We start from the raw sequence: 25,024 nt of genomic DNA, 5'->3' as shown, positions 1-25,024 counted from the left end.
GACAGAGCTAAAACCCTATCAGTGCTCCAAGACTGCAGCAGAAACAAGCTCTAATGTTTTCAAAAGTGGCTGTAAATCCTTAAGGTAATGTAAGTCAGCGTGGCAGCTGAGTCTTTGTTTACTTTTCATAACAATGATATAATGTTTCTGTAGATTTTTTTCCATGCATATGACTATACCAGCGCATACAATGAACTGAGTCACCTCTAGATGTCTGGGTGAGCTCAGATTGTGGGTCAAGTGGACACGATTGAAAGCTTCAGGGTTGGAGCTGAAAGCAGTGAAAGTTTTTCATAGTGCCTGTCAGTGGGTCTTACAAACATTCAGTCTAAATGCTCATCCTATCCTTGGCCTCTCTGCATAGTGCACCAATCGATGGTAACGTGTGCCAACTGTAATTACCATTTTATATGAGTGTGTGTGAAGGAGGTACATGGTTCTCAAAATCTTGACTGCTGAATGCAAACAACATAAATTCACTTGCAAGAAAGTTTCATTAGTGCAAACTGAAACCATAGAAATGTCACTCATTTGCTGACTAAAAGGTTGGCAGCTATGCCCCAATAAGAAATGAATTTACATTTGTGCTGGAAGGAGGAAAGTTGAGTCGTAGCAGAATTTTTTTAAGTTTAGGATTTCTCTCAATGTCACTTCATGCCCCTCAATTCCTCTTGCACTGGCTGTAGCCCTTACCTTGATGGAGGTTGCACCAGGGATTAGGCTGAGCTCCTATCTCTTCTTGCTGGGCAGATGCTGGTCTTTTTTGTGGAAGGTGATTGATCTTCGGAGACTGGCATTCTCTAGTGGTGTGCATACTCATTGCTCTCTCCTTTAACAGACCTTGGGGAATGGTTGTTGGCCCAGGATGGCTCTCCTTGGGTTCCCTGTGTCACTGGCTCTTTGGTTGTTGGCGCTTGCGCTCAGTTGAAGTGCATAGTGGATGCCATATTTTCTCAATGCAGCAGCTCAATGCTGACAGTCTTTCTACCTGCTGAAGAGAAGTGGTAATGCACCCAAGGCAACATGGAAACAGCATAGTGCATTTACTACTGTCTTTCCCAAAGTTTAATGGAAGATTTAAAAAAAAAATTTTTTAAAAAGTTTATTGATTTTATGTCAACTAAACAATTAAAATATATACAAACTTACTGTTGGTCATTCAGTAGAAAAAATATAAATTAATTTTTACATCTGTTCTTGGAATTCTGTACTGTGTTCCTCCTCTGCGTGTTGATGGTCTTGCGATTGTATTGTTTTGTGAGGTTTATCCGGCTGCTCCATTATTTCTTAAACCTTTCTCCCGTCTTCTTGTACTACTATTCTGTGAATTTGTCGACCTGCATGGAATGGTGTTGATCTTTTGTTGCCAGTGCTTACCAACCGGGGATCTGCACAGGAGCCACATATTCTATGTTGTCGTGTCGACGTTCCTTTCCACATGTTGAGCCACTTTATGACTTCTTCCGGTGTTTTGAAGAAGTGACTTTTTTCCATATGCTATAACTTTTATATGACTGGAAACAGCAACATATACTTCAGGTTCATTACCTGTAGTGTTAGTTTGGCTTCCATTTACAATCTGCTTTCCAGTTGGACTTTCTTAGTGTCGTCTGGGAAGATAAAAATCTTGTGATTTGCTAACTGAGGTCAATCTATTTTTGTGTTGTGTTGTAGCATGCAGTCTCTGATTTATGAAAAGCCAGACGATTTTAGTGATTGTAGTATCAATTCCTCATTAAATATTTCAGTCGGCCTGCCTTCCACCTGTTCTGGGAACCCCAGGATTCGGAGGTTGTTTCTCCTAGACAGTCCCTCAGCATCTTCTGCCCTGCCTCCCAAGATTGTTGCTTGCGTTTTTATACTAGTTACTTTAACTTTCAGGGTTTTCACCCCAGCTTGTAGGGTTTTCATTTCTTCTGCAGATTTGACTTTTTCCTATTTTCTACATGTCTTACCGTATTAAATTTACCTCAGTTGTCAGTGTCTATCTTTGTTTCAAGTGCCCATCTTGAGTTTTGTACTGCTATGATTCTGTCTGTAATTGATGACACTTTAGACATTTCGGTCTGTTCAGTGTCAGCCCCTGCATTCGTATTAAGTGATGGTATTACTCTAGACATTTTTGACTGTTTTGTCTTTGCCTATGGCACACTCTGCTGATTGATTAATGTGTTTTTCTTTTACATGATCTTGTATTTGGGGGGGCCGGATGCCAGCACTTAAGTTTATTCTGTTCAGGAACAGAGGAGGTTTCGCACTCCTGCTACGCCTTGCTCCATTGTCTGGTGTGTTCTGTAATACTGTCCTGCTAATCTGTGTTGATAAAGGGCTTTAGTGTGGTGCTGCCGGACTCCCTTATCGGTCACCATTTCTATTGTGTAGAGAACAGAGGCCGAGGCACGCAGGGGTAGGCAGCCAATTAATCTCTGTCTCCTCAGTTTATCGGCAGAGGCCCTTCTTTGTGTCTCATGTTTTTATGAATGGAGTCACACACCTGCTGCGTGGCACTCTGAAGTCGAACTGGCTGAGGCCCAGCCCACCTATATACCTTGAGAGTGGCCAATGGTCAGCCTGCAGGACATGGGCCCCATGTTTTTTTCACTTGATCGTTCACAGGGGCAACAGAGCCCCCACCTTTCTCTATGTGTTTCTCTCTGGGACCTACTCAAGGCACCCGCTTCCAGCAACACGGGCTGTAGCCACCTTCCACGCACCGCCTTTAGGAGTATGGTTTGTTCCTGGCCCTCCTCACCTCTAACATTCTCCTGTTTCCCTGGCCGAGCCCTTGTTCTCAACGCGGCTTCCCCACCTATGCCTCTTAAGTGTGACTTTCTGCTCTGGAGGCAAAAGGCACTTCAGACTGCTGCGGGATGCCACCGAACTGACAGAGCAAAGCATCAGTGTCCGCCAGCACCAACCCAAAAAAGCACAACCCCTTCACAGCTCCCCAGCAGCCAGGCTTGCTCCTAGTTGTTTCTCCTCTGTGCCAGGGCCTATTTCCCCTCGCTGCCCAGGCCTTGTCACAGTTTCTCAGGTTCCACGTTGTGCTTTCCTATCCAGTTTCCTGGGGGTTGTTGCTTGTCTTATTACATGCTGGATGGTAAAAACTAAAATACATTTTGTGTTTGTCCATGTTGAGGAGTTTAATGGATTATGTTGAGGTGGTCTAGAGCGTTTTAACCCATGTCCTGTGGGCCACGTTAGAATGGCATCACCAAATCCCCCACACGCCCCATCTTAGCCAATTTTAACCCGCAGATTTTCGCAGGTTGTGTTGTAAGTAGTTGCCTATAAAAAGCAATTAACCTTGCTGAGGGGTGCATCGCAACTCTTCGAGTGAGCCATCTTCGTCGTGCTAGCATTCCTTATTGAGACTACTTGTTTTTTGCCAATGTCGTTGAAAGGGGTTTTTTTTAGCTGTTGGTTTTTGCATTCGTGGGTGCTGGGTTCTCCCTGCCTTCTCTCCTTCAATCTTCTTGAAGCCTTTGTGTGACTCATATTCCTTTTGGCACCTTTCCCGGGTCTCACTTTCCAAGTCCCTCGTTTTCTCGGGAAGTCTGCATAATGATGTCTGAAGAAGGTCGTCTTTACCTTCCTTTCCAGGCATCACCAGATCCAGGTAAGGCATGATCTTAGACCACCGACTCACAGTTAATGCTAGTAAGACTGTTATACAAATAGTTAGGATGACACCCATTGTTGGGAATGATGCACAACTTCTTGTTCACAATGATTCATCATCATAATGTACAAATGTTAATGAGATTTCAAGTGTCTTTGGTTTCATGTACAATTAGTTTTAAAAGACTTGCCAGTTCAGAACTGGAAATGTAGGTAAATAAAATAACTCTGAGATAATTTGTTATTAATGTAGTTCAAAATTCTTTCTACTTGTTTGATATATATCTGCACCATTCAAAAGAGAAGTCAATGTAGGCTTCAACTCGTACTTCATCTTGCCATTCATTGGAATCCTGTTACGTAAAAGAGAACTATAGTGAGGACCACATGGAATTATGGGCAGAAGTAAGCAACATATGATAGATTCAGTATCAAATATCAGTATCATAATAACAAACTCCTATCCTGTAATCATTATAAAATTTTAATATGAGCAGAATATCTAGTAGATTTATTAAAAAAATAAAAAATCTCTGGAATGAAAACACCATAATTACCCCATTTTTGAAGATGCACATTGCTATATCAAAAGGTGCCTAATGATTTTGAGTTTCTTTTTCATGTGGTCAAATTTGTTATGAATTGATGCTGTTTTTCATGCATAAGTGTCTATTTTATCAAAGCATGCCTTTTTTATCGCTGATAAATCAGCTCCACATTTTATTAAGGTGATTACCCACCTCTCTTTCATAGTTCACAGCCCTGCCACCCACCCTGATGACTACAGCCAACATTTTGCTGGAAATCTGTTTCCTTGACATTATGTTGTGTTTGCCCTGCTCCCATGCTTAGGTTCCACTTATTTCTCTGATATGCTATTTCCTGTCCAAATTTACACTGGCCGGTTTTAACACTTTATCCCCGAGTATCAAATACAGACAGTTTGCACCAAATTTTGCATTGCCAGTCTCCATGGATGACCCCCCAGTCGACTCCTAACATTGCATCTAGGTTGAATGTTTTCGTCCAATGTGCATGTGGGGTGTGTATCCACAAATGACTCCACAGCTGGACCCTGAAGACCAAACAAAAGGTTCAACAGCTTTAATCAGAACCTAAAATTCCTTCTTATGTAGCCAGCATAAACAACATGTTGACTTCAGTTGACCCTTCTCCAAAGCTTTACTTTAACATGTTCTTTTCTCTTTCCGTTAGTGGTTATTTCCGATTAACATTTTATATTGTGCTACTTTCATTTGTCATTCTGAATTTTAAGACAGATACATTTTGATGATTGCACACTGTGGCACTGTATCCTCCTTCTGAAATTGTTGCAGCCTCTTTGTTGTTTCCCGCTCTTAGAAGCATGTTACCTGTCATTTGTCTGATCATTACAAATGACCAATACAACAAAATACTTGAAGTAAAAACTGCACAACAAATTGACTGTGTTAATAAACAGATGTAGTAGTTTGAATGTTACCTGTAAAACTATTCAAAGTGCGTTACAAACTTGGAAAACAAGCAGTAGCTTTGATGATTTAGGTCCGTCATATGAAAATTGGTTCATAGTAACTTACCATGCTTTGACGATTAACCCAAGTGTATTGTATTGTTCTGAAGATGCCATACAGTTGAATGATATCTTCCAGGGCTTCAAATCAGATGTTGAAGAATCAAGGACTATTATAGAAGTACCTACCTATTTGGATCTGTTGCAACTGATTAGTAGGTAGAGTTAAAATCATTTCAGAACCGTGTGTCTGAAACCTACGTGGTCTCAAAGTGTCACGGTTCTCACTTGATTCACCTATGCAGAGTATCATGGTAAAAGCGTAACCAGCCCCACTCTCCTACCAGAGTCTCCAGTAGTACACTACTATACACAAATGAACTAAAGTACACCCAGGGGGAAAGGGGAATGGAAACACGTACTGGCAGGTAAGTGGTTTCTGATGTCCTGCCAATTGTAGCTCCTACAGGACATCTCATTGACAACCATCTTGGAAGTTGAACCATATACTGAAAATATCATAAGCTTTCTAATTAGAATCAGATTAAATATTCAAATAACGTTTATAATAATTGGGCCCTATTTGAATACCAGTCCGAATATTTTATCTAGTTAAGCCTGGGTTTCTCTGACATCTGATGTATTTGAAATAATGCTCCTAAAAGGTAAATAACAAATGTTAAGGCTTTGTAAATGCACACTACATTAAGTTTAAAAATGAATGTATAACATGTTAAAATAAATACTAACCTAGCACACAGGAGTAGTAGCAGAAACAAACAAAACCTTCAATGGTAACAAAGAGTTAATCTTTGTAAAAATAAGGAGTCCAAATAAGAAAAGAAATGTTCGCCAATTTGCCTCAGAGCTAATTTAGCTCTGTATAAACAACGTTTTTTACAGCCTTTCTCGAGTTCCTCTAGCGTTCTAAGAACAAAATTCTTCTTTCTGATCAGAAAAACAGTTTAACAAAATGAAATGGTTTCACCTTCTTGAAGAAAAATAAATCCGGAACACAGCAACCGACTTCAGTAACTTGTGAGTGTATGGGAACCAAGAAATGTTTTTCTCCGTGCTGCTCAACTATCCTGAAGTGGCAGAAGTGACAAGTTATGTATTATATCTCCTTGGAAGATGACTCATCAATTTCCTTGTCACAGAGCACTGCAGACACAGTGATGATTCAAACTCTGCCTTTGTTTATATAACTGAATGAGAGCAAGTTAAGGTTTGGAACTTAAATTATTTTGAAGCCTGCTCTGTGCCACAACCTGTAGACTGGTGTGTATATGTGTTACATGTTATAATGCCTCTTCTAATTCTTCCTCTGACCCTATATTTTACAAAAAAAATCCTTTCTGTCCACTTCTAGTGTACAGCAGGGCAGCAAAGTAAATGGGCCTATGATCGTGACACAAAACTTAAATTACAATGTCATGTTCAACGATGCACCATGTATCATGAATGATTTGTAAGATGGCTGCTTTAGTGCTTCTTACTACTCTGAAACCGGGGTACAGATCGGCAAGAAGATTATTGCTGTTGCCAAAATGTTTAATTTGATTATTAATGCACCTTTCAGGATTTTGGCGGGGATATACAGACTAGAAATTGGACAGAAGTGATTAAGAATATTCACGCCTGCAGATGGATTTGGAAAAGGGGAGACACTAGTCCAACTTTTAGGCAGTTTGAAAACTATGCTTCTTAGAGTGTGCACACAGACCTTTACCTAAGTTAACCCGTAATTGATATGTGAAATAGAGGGCTTGAATATAGAGATAATTTCAATAAATTCAGTCTGAGTGGCTTTATTAAATAGTTGATTTTCTCCACGGGCAAGAGGTGAATGTAGAAAGGTAACAAAGTAACACTTAAGTCTTTTTGACTTGGTATCAAAAAATCTAGAAAATGTCCTCGCAGTTCTTTTTGGGTTCGTCTACAATGAAAGTGAGTTTGGAGGTAGTTGGTGACTGATTTGAACCTATCAAATAGTTTCTTAGGATGTTTTTGGACACATCAATTTTGTATTTGATACAAGTGGATTTGGCTTTGAAGATATGTTTTTGTACAATCTTATGGCAGTGCAGAGGTTTCTATAGTCACTTGAGAAGTGTTTTGGCAACAGGAATGTTCAGTCAATTTAAGGTTTCTCTTCTCTTCATTAAGTTCATTGTCATATGGAGGACTGGATTTGATATATGTATTCTTTTCCCCATCAACAGGATGTGAAATCACATATCATTTCACTGATGATTTCATTGTGGTTGGTAGTCACTTCATTTAAATTATGATCATTGGGATGGCAGGATTACTGGTTAAAAAAAATGAGCCAAGGTTTAGATTTGTATTCTTGATCTTCTGAACTCATGTTTCATGTCTTTCTAGTTGTATTTTATTGGTGTTTTTAGAGAAGGCCACTGGAAAGGAAAATTGAATTTATGGGTGATATGATCAGTCAACCAGAATAGGATTGTTAATTAGAAGACAGTGACTCTAAGTGGTGAGGAACTGGAAGCTTGAGTGCCTCTAACCCCGTTATAAAGCATACAAAATGAATAAGGGTCACATAAAAGTGCTGACGGTGGAGTGCTGGAAGTATTATTCTGTGAAGCCTGTGTCCTGCCATGCACAGGTGATTCCGCCATCTTACACTCTATACCAGACTCCTTCAACTATTACCTTGTAAACTACCAGCTACCTGTAAGTAGCTCTCCTGTTTGTGGCCCACCCGAATAAATTAGAAGCTTCTATATGTTGGAATTAATTTGTTTACCAAAATTGAAAAATTGTGTATTCGAGTCAAAATGTGTTTGATGTTTGAAGAAAAATAGCTGAATTTGCAAAATATATTTAAAGATGTTATTTGTGTGATACATCATGTGTTATTGTGGAGTTTTATTTCTAATTTTATCAACTTGGTGCCGGGACATTTTTGCAATGCCTATTATCTAGTACCCATATAGAGGGTGGCAATCGTTACTGATTCACTGAGGAGATCATTACTGATAATCTTGCATATGCTGGCTACTAATGTCATTTTGTCTTATGTGGTCACTATTAAACTCCAATAATCTTAATAGTCCAGGATGATTTTCATTGAACATAAGTAGCCCTTATTACAGAAAAGGTTGGAGATCCCTGTTCTCCAATATGTCAGAAAATAGGAGTTTTCGATTGTGCTGAAAGAAAAGTGGCCCTTCACTCTGTAAACAACAAAGATCCAAAGACTTGTCACATGAATAAATAGAGGCACAGCATGGTCTGAAACCCACAAGAACCTCCAAACCATAACATATGACAAAAGATTAAATGAAGGAGGCTTTGATATATAGCAGGTACTGTACTGTATGGAAGAAGCAAAAGATAGAATCTCGCAAGTTGAAGACAGTCAAGGCACAGGAAAAGGCTACCAAACCTGTTAGACACAGCAGCCATGCCTGACTGGGTTGAAGACTTTGAGTCCCAGAAGGCTTGGAAGCAGGGGTAAATGTACATCACTCCTCGGAGATGGGGTGGCCTCAGGGAACTGATCTTATAGCTAGGTAGCATATTAGAGTAGGAATTATGGGAGGATTAGTGACTAGATACCTTTATTGGTTTGGGTGGGGGAGGGGGGGGAGCTATTTTTTTTTCCCTTTTTCCCTTTTCTTTTTACAGTTACGTTAAATAAGAAAACTGTGATTTTCCAGTGAGGAAATTTGCTATAGAACTGATGTACAAAGCTGCAATATCTGTTGAACTTCATGCAGGGTGTGTTTGGCGCGCATCGATGCCCGGCCTCAGGGATGTGGGATAAGATGTGATGCAGAATTTCTTGTGCAGCTATGTAAGCCGGCCTCAGGGTTTTAGGCGTGAAGCAATGTATGTCACTGAGTGTTATCAGTCAAAAATACAATAAAAAAATTAAAAAATGTACATTACTCCTGGATTCATCGCTACAACTCTAGATCAAAGACCATCAGAGGTTGACAGAGCACATTATGCCTTGAGACTGCATACAAATGAAGGAAGACCACCAAGGCTAATCAGGGTTCACTTCCTTCAGTACACTGTATGCAAAAATATATTACAGCTGGCCAGAGAGTAGACACAGACACCATGCGGGGGACATACAATATATGTCCTCCAAGACCTAGTACTTAGAACGCTAAAAAAGATGAGATGCGGTGCAGGTGCAAATAAATTACTGCAAGAAAAACATCGGATATTCTTTGGGGTTCGCTCTGGTCTCGAACAGTTTCAGCGTAAAGACAAATCCTTATGATCCATCCAATCCTAAAGAAGTAAAAGCAATCTTCAATCACCAGTTTGGTAGGAGCAAATCCAGATCTCCACCAGAGCAGTTTCAGAAAAACAGCTATAAAAGGTTTGTAGCACAAGATACAAAAGATTTTACTCCTAATAAACCAAAGAGACTGGCGAGATAAGAGCAGCAAATGCTTAATAGAAATTCAAGCCATGTATAGGGCAACATTTCTAAGATGGTGAACACTCTCCAAATAAAAATGATTTCCTGAAATATAAATGAAGCTAACCATCGAAAAAAAAGACAAAATGTTTTGTCATTCTGCAAGAAAAGATTTTTTTAGGTCTCTTCCAAGAAACGTACCTCTCCACTGAAGAAAACACAAACAAATTGGGAAAGAGGTTGTGAGGTAAAATATATTATAGTGCATCTTGTACTAAAGTGAGGAGAGTAGAGATCTTAGTAAAAAGATCATGTGCGGTTTCAACTGCAACAAACCATGACAAAGGTGCTTGGCAGATGCATGATAGTTAAGGGGTCATTTGGGGGTAAGGAGATTTTGTTTGCATCAGCAAAGGGCGCTTATCTAGATCCCTTCTTTTTCAACGATCTAAACTGGGCCCTGGCAAGAACCACTAGAAAACTGGTGGGTGGCAGAGACCAATACAAGGTGCCTGACCCAACACTGGATCAATCGAATTGAACTGCCACAGGAGCCACTCCAAACAGGCAATCTTTATTGAGGCTGATGCAAGAGAGAGGCTTGCTAGACATCTTAATTCCATTACAAGGGACTTCACTTTCTACTCTCCAGGACACAAAACATTCTCTGTAGTAGACTCAATACTGTCCTCCTCTGTCCATACAAAGCACTGTCTCAGTGCCCACTTATAGTGGTTGTTCATTTGGTAGAGACCAACCTGAACACTTCAGCCTTTTGGAAGTACATTACTTCTTTCTAATGCCCGGAAGAACTGAAGGAAATGAAAAGGAAGGTCAAGGAATATTTTGAACTTAACAGGATGGTGGAGGTTTTCTCAACAATTGTGTGGGATATCTCTAAATTTATGGTAAGGGAACTAATGATACGAAATGGCTCACACCAGAAGAACACTGATAACCGCCTCTTTGGAGAAATGCAGGACAAAAAGAAATTAGAACAAGTATACTTCAAGCTCCTGAACCAAGACAGTCTCCAGAAGCTCAATAAAGCCAAATACTCATTACAGAGAAAAACAATATTACTGCATAAAAGGGCAGGTTGCAGATTTTGGAGACTTCTGGCGCACGTTACAAGGCAGAAGCATTTATCAGAGCACATTCTCAGCATAATTGACAATACGAAGGACCAAATGACCAGAAACAGAACATTCCACAACTACTACAAAAACCCACACAGATTGGAATGCTTACCAACCCACGGCCAGCTAGATGCACACTTCCAAAACTTCGATCTGCAGAGGCTGTCTCACCAAGAAGCATATGCAGTGTCAGAATCCACCACAAAAGAAGAATTAATGTCAACAATTTGGACCCTGAAAAACAACAACGCCCTAGGGCCTGATGTCTTCCTGGATAAATAAATAATGCATCCTTGTCCCAGAACTTACTAGATTGTACAACAATGTGATTTCTTAGGGTGAGCACCCAAACACAATGAAACAATACACCCCGAACATTCTTTCTACCTCTAGATTTCCTCGTTAAACATTGTTTTTAAAATGTTGACTATTATTATTGCTGTTAGGGCGCTGAGATCAATCCAGCAGATCATCCACATGGCCCAAGTCGCCTTCATATTGAACAGAACACATGAGCAGAATTATGCACATTGCGATACCAGTTGAAGACATACCCCCTCCCCGCCGATACTCTCATCCAGGGACGCACTTGCTAATCCGTCCCTACAGATGGAGCACACAAGACTGGTACCAACGATAACCCCTCATCCTAACACATTGTGCACCTACATTACAACCCACAACCGGCCCTCTACCAACCTTCCCCCCTGCCACTCCTCCCAATCGAGCCGGGTTCCCATATGATCTTAAAAACACATCCCCGCCCCAAGACCTTAGCACTCCCTTGTTACCTCATCCAGATACCACTCGAGGTCCCACCACTCCCTTGGTACCCTCCCCTCAGCTCTTATCCTTGGACCAACACTCAGACTTGGTAGAGGGTCTGGACAAGCTATCTCTGCAAGTGAACCTACTTATTCACGAATTCCACGAACTGATAGCCCTCTCACCCGACCACCTGCCCTTGCTTAGCTCTCTAAGCTCCCTAGGAAAACCGCATACAGTCCCTACCACTGTATCCAATGGCCTAGACCAGCACTCCTCCCTCCCTATCACTAAAACACTACCTCTCCCTACCGCCCCCTCCCGTCCTAGAAGAACGATGGTCGAACTTGCGGCCAATGATATTGAGTATCTACTCCTCTCCTACTCGATCACTCTAGATTCTGACAAGGTCCGTATGGCCCAAATTCAACCCATTCTAGCCAACCCAAACAGGGAACCCTCTAACAACCACAGCGTCTTAAATAGTGACAATCTCAAGCAAGTGAGCATTACCCAGACCCCTACATCTCACACGCCTATTCAGTAGAAATGTGCACTACTCAATTGCAAATCAGCAAAAAAACACATGCTGCAGATATTCAATCTCATCCAAAACAATGAGCTAGATATCATAATCCTCATGGAAACCTGGCTAAACCCTTCCTCCACCCCCATATTAGACCTAGTACCCCCCTACTCATGACATAATCCGTATAGACAGAACCACGAAACAGGGCTGGGGATTAGCTTGTATACACCCGAACACACTATCGGTCTCTCACATGATGACTTCCACCTCATCCGTTGTTGAATACCTTTGCCTCAACATCTCTAGTAACCACCTCCCTGTATGCAAACTTCATACTATCTACCACCCTCCTGGCGATAACTTACTCTTCATCAAACAACTAATGGGAATCATTTCCTCCAACGATGACCACTCAATATCCCAAATCTACCTTGGTGACTTCAACCTTCATTGGTCTAAACCCAATGACCAAGCGGTGAGCTGTCTCAATGCCTTCCTACCATAGATGGACCTTACACAATACTGTGACCGGCCAACTCACAACAAAGAAGAAATTCTGAACCTCATTATTTCCAGAGGTAATGCCATCACATTGGAAGAGATCACTCCTTGCGATTGGTCCGACCACTAAAGCATCTTCTTCCTTATCAATAGGGACGTGATGCCGAAAATGATCCAACCCAAGAAAATTAAACAGTGGAAAAGGGATCTCAGGAAAATCAACATGGACTGTCTAGCTACCGATTGTAAAAATACCTTGTCTCTCCAAGATGACTTGACTGATGTTCATGATCTCACGGACTTCTACAACTCTACTATCTCTGATATCATGGACTCAATAGCACCGCTACAACAAAAAATGCCGTCTCCAAACCATGGTTCAATGACAACCTAAACTCTGATCGCCGCAACTTAAGGGCAGCTGAACGTCTATAGATATCAAAACCATCCATGTATCAGTTAAAAGCCCTCAGATTGGTTAGGAGCTCATATAATTAAAAAAATCAGGACGATTAAGGCCGATTACTTCAGAGCCCAACTTAGACAAGCCTCTAATTGCCCCCAAAAACTTTTTGATATTGTCAAACAACAATCAGTGCTAGCTCCCAATCACCTCGACTCAGCAGTCCATTCACCTTCCTGCACTGATCTGGCCATCTTCTTTATGGAGAAAACTAAATCCATCAGTCGACCTTGAAGCTAAGAGGGCCCTTCTTACATCACTTGAGAGTACGGCTCATCCTGTCCTCGCTGCGAGTCAAAAGCCTCTCAGTATTAGCACTAAGAACAGGGCCACTTGGAACTCCTTCTGGCCTCTTAGTGAAAATGACATCTATACCCTTCTTTGCATTAACCCCTCTAATCACTTTAGCGACCCACTGCCACCATCTGTCTTCAAAGAAATCAAGGAGGCCCTCATACCCCTCTGGACTAAAATTGTCAACGCCTCTTTATCTCAAGGGAAGATCCCCGAATGTCTAAAAGCAGCTCTAAAAAAAAAACTGACGTGGACAGATCTGATCTCAACAACTTCCTTCCCATCTCCAACATTCCAACTCTGGCTAAGCTCTTAAAAAAATGCGTCCAATCACAACTTTGCTTGCACATTGAGACTTTCAGTCTCCTGGATCAATATCAATCTGGCTTTAGTAGTAGTCACAGTAGCGAATGAGCACTCATTCACATCACTGATGACATTTTAAACATGTTAGACCATAATGAATCCTGCCTCTTAATCCTCCTCGATCTTTCATCTGCATTCAACACTGTTAATCACGACAAGCTCTTAGCTATTATGGAACACAGGATGGGCCTCTCCGGCTTGGTACGCAATGGTTCTCTTCCTTTCTTCACAATAGATCCCAAAGAGTTAAGCTGAATTATTCCCTATCCCATCCGTCTGCAGTTTCCATGGGGGTCCCACAAGGATCTGCCCTTTCTCCTATACTCTTTAATATTTTCCTGGAACCACTAGTGAACGTTCTATCTTCCATGAACATTCTTTTTCATATGTATGCGGATGACACGCAACTTTATCTGAAAATCAACTCTTCTGAAGACTTCATCTCACTCAACTCCTCCTCGACGATTATCCAAAACTGGCTAACTGAAAACCATCTCCTGCTGAACACCACCAAAACTGAATTGCTTCTCATTTCCCCTCCAAAGCACACACTCAAGGTTGACCTCTGGATGAAACACCTCTCGACCTTTAACTGCTCTCCAGTTATCATTGACTCCGCTAAATTTTTTGGAATCACCCTAGACTCACACTTGAACATGAAGAAAAATATTAGTAAGATGTGCAAGGGTGTGAATCACCAAATAAGAATTCTTAGAAACCTAAAACGATTCCTCACTCAAGAGGACTTCAAGAAGGTGGTACAAGCACTTGTCCTACCGAGGCTAGACTACAGGAGTGTGACGCTCTGTGGCCTCCCCATATCTACCTTTGCCCCGCTCAGGGCTTTATTGAATGCCTCGGCCAGACTGATCAGACACAAAAAGAAATGAGCACATTTCCCCAGCCTTAAGATCTCTAAAGTGGTTACCCTATGAAGTAAGAATACATTTAGAGATTGCTTGTTTGACGCACAAAGCCCTCCATTTCAAAACCCCTGTATACCTGGCTCAAAAACTAACTGGAATTATCAGGCGGGACAGACCTTCCAGAAGTGCAAATTCTTTACTACTGAAAACTCAGGACTTTTCGCAAAAAGAAAACGAGACTCAGAGACTTCTCTGGCGCGGCTCCTAAGATCTGGAATTCTCTCTTACCTGAAATTCGCAGAATCCCCTACACGGCGGCATTCAAACATGAAGTAAAAACAGTCCTTATGAACAAGTTCCTGCCTTAATTGGTCATGGCTTGCTTGCGAAATGGTTTTTTTTCCTTCTTTTTTCTCTACTAACAATTGTAATGTCTATGTTTCTCTGCCATACCTTATTAATAAATAAATAGTACACAAGATCCGCAAAGTAGCTAGCACACCAGCTAATCCTAATCGATGCTGAGAAAGTGCTTATTACACAGAATGGACATGTCTGCTGAAGCTTTGCAGAGGTTTTAAGATACCGAAACTTTTAGAATATGAAGCAAAAAATGGTATCAACCCCAGAGCACAAATTACATTTTCCTGCAAAGGCAAACCAGTCAAGGAGTTTCCTTTTCCCCACCTCTTTTCACTGTAGCTGTAGAACCCCTAGCCAGCTAGGTCAGAAATTAGCCTGGAATAAAAGGTACGCCGATGGTCATTGTTAGAGCAAACCACTGCTGCAGGCAGTCAGCATCCTATTTGCATTAGACATATCTCCCTAAAACCTTAGATATCACCAGAGAAGTCTGAAACTTTATTGGGTTATAAAAACTGTTGGAACTGCTCCCCTTGACAGACAAAGGCCACAAACCCAGAATCTAGAAGACCTGGGAATAAAACAAACAGAACACTCCCAGGTACCATAGAATAGACCACAGAAGAGACCTAAAATAACTGGTATAAGTTAACAAGTTTTGGACGCAGGTTGCAGCTGTCTTCAAGAGATGGAATATGTTGCCCGTGCACTCATGGGCAGAATCATCACCCAACAAGCACACTATCTGCTTTGCCATTTACCTTCCTTTTCTAGTGCATAGCGCATATTATAAAAGAAAGGGAGAGGTGATTCACTAGATTTTTGTGGCAAAATGCTAAAGCAAAAGTGAAACTAGCTACACTCTTCAAAGATCAGACAAAAGATGCAACCTGGCAGATCAAATGTTACGGAAATGGAAACACTGATGTGGGTAGAATATGAAATATTTCTCCTGAAGCTGGTTATCGCCCTACCCTGGGTAAAAACAGATTCTCTTCTTCCCCCATCCAACTTACAACTTGGTTCTGGAGCACTCTAGAAATGTCTGGAAGGCTGTACACTCCCGATTTCACACAGATCCGACACTCACATACCTTGTGTATCAGCTTTTTGCAGCCATTAAATTATTGTGAAGGCTGGCTTATTTATTAATAAGTTGGAATGTAAAATAACTATTTGGAGGGAGAAGACGTGTCTAATGAATACTCATTGACCGGTTGCAAAATGTGAATCCCTTCGATTGGCTGCGCTGACTGGGATGGTGGCCTGCAAGAGTCCACCATGCTTGTCTTTGCACTTAAAAACATCTTTAAAGGAAAGCTTTCAGATGCCATTGAAAGATATTATTGAGAGTCGGTAGTGGTCCCCTAGACCGCTTCTTACTCCCCCTGAAGCTGCCACCATGATTCTCAAAGGGAAAAGCATAGCTAGGAGACCCCTTCCCATTTGCCACTGAGTTCCCAACTTCTCAGTCTAACTTATCAATAGTTTGTGATCGAAATTCTGGTAGCAAACCATGACATGGAGTACCCAATAGCAATTTGTAAGGAACCCTTCCAAAATACTGAGTCAGTAACCAATCCAAACCCCTTTTACGATTCAGAATAACTTTTCCAGATCAGAAAATGGGTTTAGTGCATAAATACAAGGGCTTTTTCCTGTTTCAAACTCTGAATTTTTGCAGTTTGGGGTAGTGTGTGAGAGTAAAAAATTGATTGAAGAAATCAAGTATTTGAAAGATGTCCTCAAATGATGGTATGTGACCAACTTGATATTTTCATACTGGATCCTCTATGGAGCAGTCCCAGTTTCCTGATAAACTAACCTTGTTCTGTGCAGATAGGAGTTAGATGAATTCTAGGCGGCACTTCCTACCAGGTTACATGCGACTCCCTTAGTATAAGGAGATCACACGCACAAACAGCTGTACATTGCCGTTAAAACATACAGTGCTTTTCCTCCTGCGTGGTCCATGCTTGTTCACAAGGTGTTACATGAATGACCGGAAAACAAGTAGGTTACCTACTAACAAAAACCACTTACTTTGATCACCGTTCCTTGTTTGGATTTCTGAGTATTCGGGGGCATAGTCATCTCTTCCAGTCACTGAAATGGCCAACAAACGCATAAGGTTCAGCAGAGAACACAAACTACATGTGACATAATCTAACATTTTCTATTGCGGGCATATAACATAACATACATTTTCGAACATAACGACTTGAGATTCATGTAGTTAGGATCATAAGTAACTAGTTGACGGGTTTACTATAATAAGGCTTTTTAAGCACTCCGGAACAGAGAATAAACTATCCACCTTTAGAATTGTGGGGACCTAAAAATGAATGCATACAACAGTTCAAAGATAAAAAAAAAAGTATTTGACAACAACACAATCTCATCATTTAATTAAGAGCTGCTCTAACATGTTTCTATTTTTTAGAGGAAATCTCTCTGGAACCACAGATATCGGGGTAATTGTGCCATCGAGTACCCTTAAATGTTATTATTCGACCTTGAAGATGGCTATCCGGTAAACTGTATTAAGAGGTACCAGTTGTCTGGTAGCAGACAGTACAGGATTGCCGAAATAGTGTAAACTGCCAGGCTCTTTTCAGTTCCGCTATGGGGGTAATAGTTGATAAATCATGGCAATGGGAGACCTCACCGGATCTCTAAGTAGTCCATAAATGAAAGAATGCCATTGAGTTCCTTTCAATTCCCGCAATTGCCACCTCTCTAATAGACCACACTCTTCCAGGAAGTTTGTATTATGAAGGCTCCATAATAACACAGTTCTCTTTCCTTTTGTTCCACAGCCTAGCCTCTGTGTCTGTTTCCCTCTTCCGCCTGCCTGGCTGACTGTCCCACCTGTTTCTGTTTTCAGTGGTTTCATGTAGTGTAATAGATGAAGTGTAATGGAGTTGGAATAAAATTGGCAAAGCATTTTCAGTGAGTACTACACAGTGGTCATTAAAAACAGACTACGTTTTCACACTATGGGGAGTTAACAGCTTACAACTGGATAACTATGTCTTCACTTAATTTCTCAATGACCATTTCTATGTTTGAAGATCCTTTCACAAGGCCAAGATATGTCTGAGCATACAGAGGGAATCCAGAGTTTCAGACTGAGGGAGTCTCAAATTTCACTTTTATCCTTAAGGCTCATGCCATTAAATAGTTGGTGGAGTGTCAGACGTGATCAATATCAACCTATTATCAATAGGGCCTAGAGAACACGTTGGCTATTTGTTTCATAAGTCATTTGTGAGTCCTTACAAATTACATTAGCATTCATTAGATGTCCTGGTCATCTCATTATTATAATCATAGTTTAAAGGTGAGAATTTTTTGCATCCATTTAGAAGTTCTAAGCCACATAGATCTACACTCTTTCATGGGCTCATTTATGCATTCTCTCCTTCTACCGTATAGCTACAGACAACGTCTCCTGCAAACCCTAATGAGATCTTACAGGCATACCACAGATGGTTACATTCTGCCATTAACTTTCCTTTTTTTTTTTAAATTCTTTATTCTAAAATGTTCCCAAATATAATACATAACATAGATATAAGAATGAATAAAGCCATTTCCTAAAGGATTGACCCCCCTTCCTACCCCCAGACATCACCCCCTCCCCCCCCCACCCCTACTGGTCGGTTTCACTTAACAAGAAGAAGAGAGGGGGGGGGGAAAAGGAAAAAAAGGGAAAATAAATCAGTTCTTCCACTGGCATGAGCAAGAAAAGAAAAAGAAACATTGTCTATAGAATCAAAGACAAACAAATTAATTGCAAATAATTAAATCAACAGTGAAGAGTCATATAAAATACAGGCTCTAATATTTGTAAACAAGAGTCACACAATGGTAATACCTGAACTACTTAATAGTTGATTTCTTGCTATCCTTGTCGCCCGTTTCCCCCCCTTAGCTATCTTGCGACCATCTTATCAGAGGGGCCCAAATTACCAACCCCTTTTCTCTTGCTCTACGCCCCTTTCTGGCATATACTGCAGTCTCTAACCTGTATACTGCCAAGAATCTACTTAGCCACTGTTTATTTATTTATTTTTTTAATTTTTTTTTTAAAAACCTTTATTTACGTCAGTCTGGAACACAGCTATTCAGCCGACATCCCGGAGGTTCGGCAGCCAATTAAGTACAACACATGGAAGTGTCCACAGCTCTGGTGCAGGAAAAAACAAAGGTTCCTTTTTTAGAACAACCTAAAATAAATAACATAAGCAAGGCATTATACACAATAAACTCGTGCCAGTTCCCGATGGGGGCGCGGCCCCATTCCCAAAGACAGAACAAAGCCACCAGTCGGGTGGATGAGGGAGAAGCAGAGGCGCTAACAATCTAGCATATTCTCCTCATGAAAATCCCAAGTTGGAAGTGAAGCTAGGGGGAAAGTTGCTCCTCTAACGGTTCAGTGGCCGGGGGCAGACATATATCACCCCTATACTGGTTCCATCGCCCCCATATCTTATGCCATTTCTTAGGCCGCCCCCGGGCACTATACACCGTCTTCTCCCTAAACATGCTCCAGTCCATATTTTCCATCCATGCTTCCATGGCGGGAGGTCTCTGAGAGCCCCACAGTCGCGCAATATCACGCTTCGCCACCATATTTCCTAGGGTCACCCATTGAGTCTGCGCCGCATCATAGTCAGTAGGACCCCAGACATTCAAAAGACAGCGCCGTGCCTCTGGCAGCAGTGCAATGCCTGTGACCTCCTGCATCACAACATGAATTCGCTTCCAGAACTCCGTGATCACACCACATTCCCATATGATATGTAGGAAGGTGCCCACCATCCCACAGCCCCTCTTACATAAGCCATCCTCGGAGAAACCCATATGAATCAGTCGGGGCCCCGTGACATAGACTCTATGAAGTATCTTAAGCTGTACCAGCCTTAGCCGTGCCGGGATCGCGACCTCCTTAGGAGAGGAGATGGCATACTGCCAGTCCTCATCATCCAGTTCCAGGCCGTCCCTAGTCCACTGATCACGCACCCCGAGGAGGAGGTCAGTCCGGACATTAACAAGCTTCTTGTAGATTAAGGAGATTGTACTCTCCGGCATATGGCCATCTAGGATCCGATCCTCCAAGGGAGAGGACTCAGGCACAGTCTCCCCCTCGACGAGGACAGACCGCAGAGCGTGGCGCACCTGTGCATACCGGAAATATTCCGTACCCTCCAGATCGTACTCCGTCCGTAGCTCATCAAACGATTTCACTCGTCCCTTAACCAGCAGGTCCCCCACTCTGGATATCCCGATCAGGTCCCATTTCTCGAACCCCTTCGTGTGCCAAAGTTTCCCCAACACATCTGAGTCAAACAGCGGAGTAGCGCGGGTAAGCCTATCCTTCCAACCCAACGAGTTCGTAACAGCCTTCCACACGTGCACCGCCGTCTTGGTCGGCACCGTGAGGGACCCATCCATTGACCTGGAGTAGAGTGCTCTAAAGTAATTCCCCCCGTACAGCAACCACTGATCCATAGCGAAGCCGGGGCTCAGCACCGGTCCGTAGACGCCGTGGTTGATCGCACTCAACTGGGTGGCCCAATAGTATCTTCTAATGTCAGGAAGCGCGATACCCCCATCGTACCACGGAAGGGTCAGCTTTGCAATAGCTATACGCGGTCGGCCATGCCACAGCAGCGAGCGCTGGAGGCTCTCGACCTCCCGAAAATAGCTGGCCGGCACCAGCTCCAGGGTATTCTGCAGGGCATAGAGAAAGCGGGGAAGAGACATCATTTTGAACAGCGCGGCCCGGCCTAGGAGGGAAAGCGGCAACCGCCGCCAACCCGCCACATCCCGCCGCAGGCGCGTCAATGGAGGGAGCAGGTTTCTCTCATACCGAACAATTGGATCGGTGGAGATATAGATCCCTAGATACAAAAAGCCATCCCGGGCGATCTGGATCGAGCAATTCCGCGGGAGAACAGGGACGTCTCCACTCAGGGCATACAGATACGACTTACCCCAGTTAATGGTGAGACCAAAAGAAGTCAAAATGTCACAGACTACTATGAGAGACTTCCTGGGTGAAGTGAGGTATAGCAAAATGTCGTCGGCATAAAGAGAAATGCGGTCCTCATGATCTGGTGACCATCGGATCCCCCGTATGTCCGGGTGCCACCGTATCCATGCCGCCAGCGGATCAAGAGCAAGAGCAAACAACAACGGCGACAAGGGACAACCCTGCCTGGTGCCCCTCCCCAGCTCGAACGGGCAGGACGCCCTACCATTGACCGCGACTTTAGCCAAGGGTCCTTCATATAGTAGTCTCACCCAGCCAACAAAGCCAGGCCCAAAGCCGAATTTTGCAAGTGCAGCCCACAGATATGCCTACTCTACCGTGTCAAAAGCCATCGTGGCGTCAAGTGCAGCCACAATGGTCGACTCCTGCAGCGTCCCCGTCCTTGCGAGCATGCCGTGGATGCGCCTAAGGTTCAACGCAGTGTTGCGGTGCGGGATGAAACCGGATTGGTCCGGATGGATCAGAACCCCGATCACCCTAATCAAGCGGTTGGCCATTATTTTAGCGAGGATTTTCGGCTCGGCATTAAGTAGCGAAATCGGCCTATAGGAGCTGCATTTATTCCTGGGCTTGCCATCTTTGTGTATGACCACAATTGTCGCCAGGCGTTGGTCGAATGGAAGGCATCCCATCTCCCGCGCCTCTACAAACATGGCTCGCAGATGTGGAGCAATCTTGTCCGGCCGGAGTTTATAGAACTCAATTGGCAGACCATTCGGGCCCGAGGCCTTGCCCGGGCGCAGTGAACGGATAGCACCCGCGACTTCGTCAGCTGTGATGTCACCATCTAGATCTTCCCTGTCTATGTCAGAGAGGCAAGGCAGAGCCAGATCACGCAGAAGTTCACACGAGTCCTCCACCGGCCTGTCCGACACCGAGGTGTAGACCGTGCGGAAATAATCTGCAAAGCACTGGACTATGCCATCCAGCTCAGTGACACTAACGCCACCCTCTGTAACAAGTTCTGGCACCACACGATTAACCCGCTCTTTTTTATCCAGCCACGCTATTAATTTCCCGGCCTTGTCCCCAACATCGTACAGTCGCCCCTGCTGCTCCCTACTCAGGGCTTTGGCCGCGTTCGTCACCAGGGCCTTATACTCCGACTGCTTAAGGCTCAATTTATGCAGCGTTGCTGCCGTAACCTCCTCCTCCAAGACCAACTCTAGAGCCGCTATCTCCGCCTCAATCTGTGCGACCTCCGCATCCCTCCGACGTTTGGCTGCCGCTATCAAGGAAAGGGCCTCCCCTCTCAGCACAGTTTTAAACGCTTCCCACAAAGACACCGCAGACGTGACCGAGCCTAGGTTTTCCTGGAAGTAGAGATCGACCGCCTTCAGCACAGCGCTACGAGTCCTAGGGTCACGGAGATACCAGGGGTTAATCGGAGCCACCCTGCCCACCACCTCTCGACCAACATCCATACAGATCCACACCGGCGAATGGTCAGAAATACCCCTAACCATGTGCCTAGCCTCAGACACAAAGGAGGCGAGTGCAGCCAAAGTAAGTACATAATCAATTCTAGAGAGACTGCCATGCGCCCCTGAGTGGAAGGTGTACTGCCGCTGAGTGGGATGCAGCAGTCTCCCAACAGTCAACCAGACCAAGGGTATCCACGAAATCTGTAAGCCATTTCTGCGCCCCCCCAGAGCTTCTTGGCGGGTGTCTATCAAGCAATCCGGAACCAACCGCATTAAAATCGCCACCCACCACCAACATCCCTTCTGGGAGATCCAGCAGAGCCCTCCCCAAGTCCTCAAATGTGGAGGGCTGCAGCGCGGGAAGGACATAAACAGAAACCAGGACCAAGGTCCTGCCCTCCCACCTCCCCGCCACAGCCGCAAATCGCCCCCTTTCATCAACAGTGGTGGAGTCAACCTCAAACGGCAGTGAGGCCCTAACAAGTATTCCAGCCCCTCTGGAGCCCGAGGAGAACCCCGAGTGCGCAACAAATTTGTAGCCCTTCCTGTTGAGTGCGTAGCACGTGTTACCTATCAAGTGCGTCTCTTGCAATAAAACTATATCAGGGGAGCATCGCTTCAGAAATTGCAGGACGATCCCTCGCTTAATACGATCCCCTAAGCCGTTAACATTCCAACTGAGTATCTTTAAGCCCCTACCCCCCATCCCGAAATGTAAGGAGACCACCACCCCCCCGAAGAACCGCACTCGAGCTACAGAAGCTTGCATCACTACGCCTTGCAAAACAAAAACCAACAACAACCACCTCAACAACCCCATTCCACCCCCCACCCTGCACCCCTGCGTAAGCTTGAAAAGCCCCCCCAACTTGCAGTGTGCCTGTCGCCCTATTCTAAAACTAGTCTACAAAAAGAACCCCAGAGGAGGAAAAAGCTCCCTTCATACCCCCGCTGCCCCCCGGGTTACTACCCTCCCGGAGAGACCGAAAACTGTGATTCACTGTCCTGGGCAAAGTCAAAATGATCTAGCACCAGAGTCCTCACTCGTGTTCATCACCGCCACCTTCTGCTCCACCAGCATGCTCCCCGCCAGCCCGTCGTTGGGGCAATGTATCCAGCCAGTCCCCGACCATGTCCGGTGATTCAAAAAAGAAAGTCCGCTCTTCATACACCACACGCAATCTGGCCGGGAAGAGCATGGCGTGTTTCAGTTCCATCCCTCTGAGCCTGCTCTTAACCGCCAGGAAGCTCTGCCTTTGCTTCTGCACCGCCTGGGTAAAGTCAGGATAAAAACTCACTGTGGTGTCCTGGAAAGTCATCGGGCCGGACACTCGTGATGCTTGTAGAATGGCGTCGCGGTCCCTGAAATTAAAGATCCTGGCGACAATCGGTCTCGGAGGGGCCCCCACCTTGGGCCTCCCGCCAGGGACTCTGTGGGCCCGTTCAACAGTAAAGAACTTACTGAGGCCTTTGGGCGCCAGACGGTTTACCACCAAGTCCTCCACGGACAGGTCCACTGACTGTTCCTCAGAGTTTTCCGGGACCCCAATAATGCGCACGTTATTGCGCCGTGCCCGGCCTTCAAAGTCCTCCAGCCGTCGGGCAAAGAGGTCGTTTGCGGACCTCAAATTTCGGACTTCCAGCTGCAGGTCAGAGACATTGCCCAGGAGGCCAGAGGTTTTAAGGTCCAAGGATTGAACCCGTTCATTGGTTTTCCCCAGATCTGCCCGAATCAAGTTGACGTCGATCGAGATTGTGTCCACTTTATGTGCCAGGGTCTCGAATTGCCGCCCGATAGAGGCCTGCATCCCCTCGATGGCCCCCATGACATCCTGCAGGGTTGGTTCCGTAGCGGGGGGCAAACCATCTTTCAAGGCTTCCAGTGGCCGACCCGATCCGCCCGGTAACTCCTTCTGCTGGGCATAACGATCCATGTTGTTGGTTTGGGTGTATCCTCCCCGCCTGGTGTTCTTGGGCTTCTGTTTTTCGGCTTCCGATTTGGCTGACATCGTGATCTGCTGCCGAAAACAGTCCCCTTGCCCATCCAGAGAAGACAATGCAACAAGTGACCGGCGCGGCTCACTCCCAGGCCAGGGCGCGATGAAATCAGGAAAGCGAAAGCGAAAGTGATGACACCGTCCTTCCGATGGCTCGCCCCTCACACGGCCGCTGTTGTTCAATTAGTGCTCGGGCACCGCGCCAGTGCAAGCCCCGGGCATCTGCCGGGGAGTAGGCCGCAAACTTCCATGTGGCACAACTTCGACCTCCGGTAGGCGATTTCCGTCCGGACAGCGACAATCACCTCAGCAACGGCTCGCCTCCAATGTTCCGGGTGTTAAAGGCAGGATTCTTCACAGGATTTTTGCCGGAGGGAGCGAGGGTCTCAGGAGCTCTGAGCTCACGCGGCCATCTTGGTCACGCGCTAGGCTCCTCCTCGCCTACCTAGCCACTGTTGACCTGTTGGTGGAGCTGGATCAAGCCAGTGAGTGGCTAAACAGAGTCTGAATACTCTCATGGCAATGAACAGAAAGGCCCGAACCCGCGCCGGGAGCAGAGGACTACTCACTCCAAGTACAAACAGCTGTGATGACAGATCTACTTTCTGACCCAAGTGAGATTCCAGCATAGCACCAACATCTCTTTTAATTGTATCCAGGTCCGGGCAGGAAGCAAACGTGTACAATGTCTCCAGCTGGACAGCCGCACCG

General features: G+C 44.3%; 1 protein-coding gene across 1 annotated transcript in view; it reads right to left on the bottom strand.

Moving 5' to 3' along the window:
* Positions 1–3,127: 3,127 nt before the first annotated feature.
* Positions 3,128–25,024, bottom strand: part of MILR1 (mast cell immunoglobulin like receptor 1) — a 204,818-nt gene continuing 182,921 nt past the window's right edge. The window contains exons 11-12 of the mRNA XM_085617242.1: positions 16,875–16,937; positions 3,128–3,974 (exon numbers count right to left, since the gene is read on the bottom strand). Of these exons, the coding sequence (XP_085473368.1) occupies positions 3,964–3,974; positions 16,875–16,937 (74 nt within the window). The 3' untranslated portion in view covers positions 3,128–3,963. The remainder of the gene's footprint in view (positions 3,975–16,874; positions 16,938–25,024) is intronic.

This window comes from Triturus cristatus, chromosome 7 (genome assembly GCF_964204655.1).
Source record: "Triturus cristatus chromosome 7, aTriCri1.1, whole genome shotgun sequence".
Taxonomy (NCBI): domain Eukaryota; kingdom Metazoa; phylum Chordata; class Amphibia; order Caudata; family Salamandridae; genus Triturus; species Triturus cristatus.
This window is presented reverse-complemented; position numbering and strand designations above follow the sequence as displayed.